The following is a 2,018-nucleotide window of genomic DNA, read 5'->3' on the forward strand; positions in this document are numbered from 1 at the left end:
AATAAAATTTTATGTTCAATTGTTGGACAACTAAGATAAGGACAGTGATGTTTCTTTAGGACAGAGGCGCAGCGACTGATGTGGGACTGAGAATGGTTGAAAAAAGTTTTAAAGATTGCTTGTTGTTTGATTTCAGGAAGCATTATTCAGTACATGCTGAAAAAGAGTCTAGAGTATTTTCCTTTACAGCAATTAACGGTTTTGTGATTTTTGTTACAGCAAAAAATAAAGAAGTGAACCCACAAGGTAAACCAGAAGCAAAGCTGAGCTGGGACAAAAATATGAAACACTGAAGCTTTACAGTTACACTTTGAGGGAAATTATAACAGAAAGCTCTCTGGTTCAACGTAAATTTCTTAGCCAAGCAGGAGCGATTTTGTACCACAGGCAAGCACCATAAATGTCAGCAAATGACACAATATTCACTTGTACAAGATAAATTATAGTGCAATTAGTAAGAGATCGGAGACTTCAGTATTTTGTAATTGCATTCAGTTTGTTTCTTTTGTAAAGTTTCTTCATAGCATTCATCATTTCCTCTGTCTTTATGGAGTAAATAATAGGATTAAGCAAAGGAGGGATTATTTGAGTTAAAGCTGCGTTTATGATTCGAGTGTTCGGATCAAGTTTGGAGGTCAAAACAGCTATATTGGTGGCCAACTGTGGCAGAAAGAAAAGAGCAACAAGAATCAGGTGAGAAGTACAAGTTTTCAGTGCTTTAAGTCGTTGCGCTCTTGATGTAATCCTGCTCAGTGCCACAGAAATACCAACATAAGTTAAAATGATCAGAACAGGAGGAATACAAAGTACAAAAATGAAGGCATGTAATGCCAAAATGAAATTTAAATATGGATCATTACAGGCTAGACCATATATAGGTCCATGATCACAGAAAGAGCTTTGTATCACTAAAGAGCCACAGAATGAAAGACGATTTATGCACCCAGCCATGACTGACACAAAAGTTGTCAAAAAAACCCATGAAAACAGCAGCATGGCAACTATAGATTTATTAGTCACAATGTTGTGATATTTTAAAGGGAAACAAATTGCTATAAATCTGTCATATGCCATTGTCACAAATGTCCATGACTGTACAAATCCAAAGACAAAAACAAAGAACATATTAATCAAACATGTGTTGTAGGCAATATATCTCCTGTCAAATAAAAATGTGTCCAACATTTGCGGGATGAGAGCAGTGCTCCCACACAAATCTGTGAAAGCCAGGTTAGACACAATTATGTATTTGGGAGTGTGAAGAGTTTTCACAAGGTAAATAACTGAAAGAAGAAAACCATTTCCAAGCAGAGTTATGATATAAACAAAGCACAAAAAGATGAAGAAGTACTTAGCATGAGGAAGATTTGAAAATCCACCTATGTAAAATTTTTCAGGACGAATAAATGTAGAGTTCAGCAGAACGACACTTTTTTCTTCAGCATACGTTACCATTATCTATTTGAATTTAAAATGCAGATCACAAAAATCAACATGTTCAACAACAAGAATGATGCAGCTGCTTGATGGATGCGATTTTATACTTACTCACTGGAGAGAACAAAAAGCATTCAGCATTTTGACAAATGTGTCGTTCAACATGATGGTATTTTTTTCAGCTTTTTGCAGTTGTTTATAGAAGTTGCTGTAAACAAACTCACTAGAGGAAACAGAAAGGAAAGCGTACAGTGCTCTGAAGTGAACAACTCTGGGTTCTTCTTTACATTTATAAGTTACTGTTGGATGTTGACATACATCCCAGTGTGATTGATTAATTGATGTATACCATTAGGAATATCATGCAACTCACAAACATCATCATACAACATCGTCTCCTTTACACAACACGAAGGAAAAACAAAAAAGTCCTGAATGTTGACTTCTTTATTTGATTACAGATCAGATCCCCCATTTAAAAATGTTGGTTCATTTTTGTTTGTAGTGAAAGTGGATGTCAATATGTTTTATACAGTTGTTTGCTTTTACTTTACAATCTATTTTCCCAAACAGCTTAAAAC

At 35.0% G+C, this 2,018-nt stretch overlaps 1 protein-coding gene across 1 annotated transcript; it reads right to left on the reverse strand.

Annotated features, from left to right (window-relative positions):
• Positions 1-342: 342 nt before the first annotated feature.
• Positions 343-1,455, reverse strand: LOC106523443 (olfactory receptor 51I1-like). The gene is given in 1 exon segment (XM_014016858.1): positions 343-1,455. A coding segment is annotated over 1 exon segment (1,113 nt).
• Between the last annotated feature and the right edge of the window lie 563 nt (positions 1,456-2,018).

This window comes from Austrofundulus limnaeus, unplaced genomic scaffold (genome assembly GCF_001266775.1).
Source record: "Austrofundulus limnaeus strain Quisiro unplaced genomic scaffold, Austrofundulus_limnaeus-1.0 Scaffold157, whole genome shotgun sequence".
Classification (NCBI taxonomy): domain Eukaryota; kingdom Metazoa; phylum Chordata; class Actinopteri; order Cyprinodontiformes; family Rivulidae; genus Austrofundulus; species Austrofundulus limnaeus.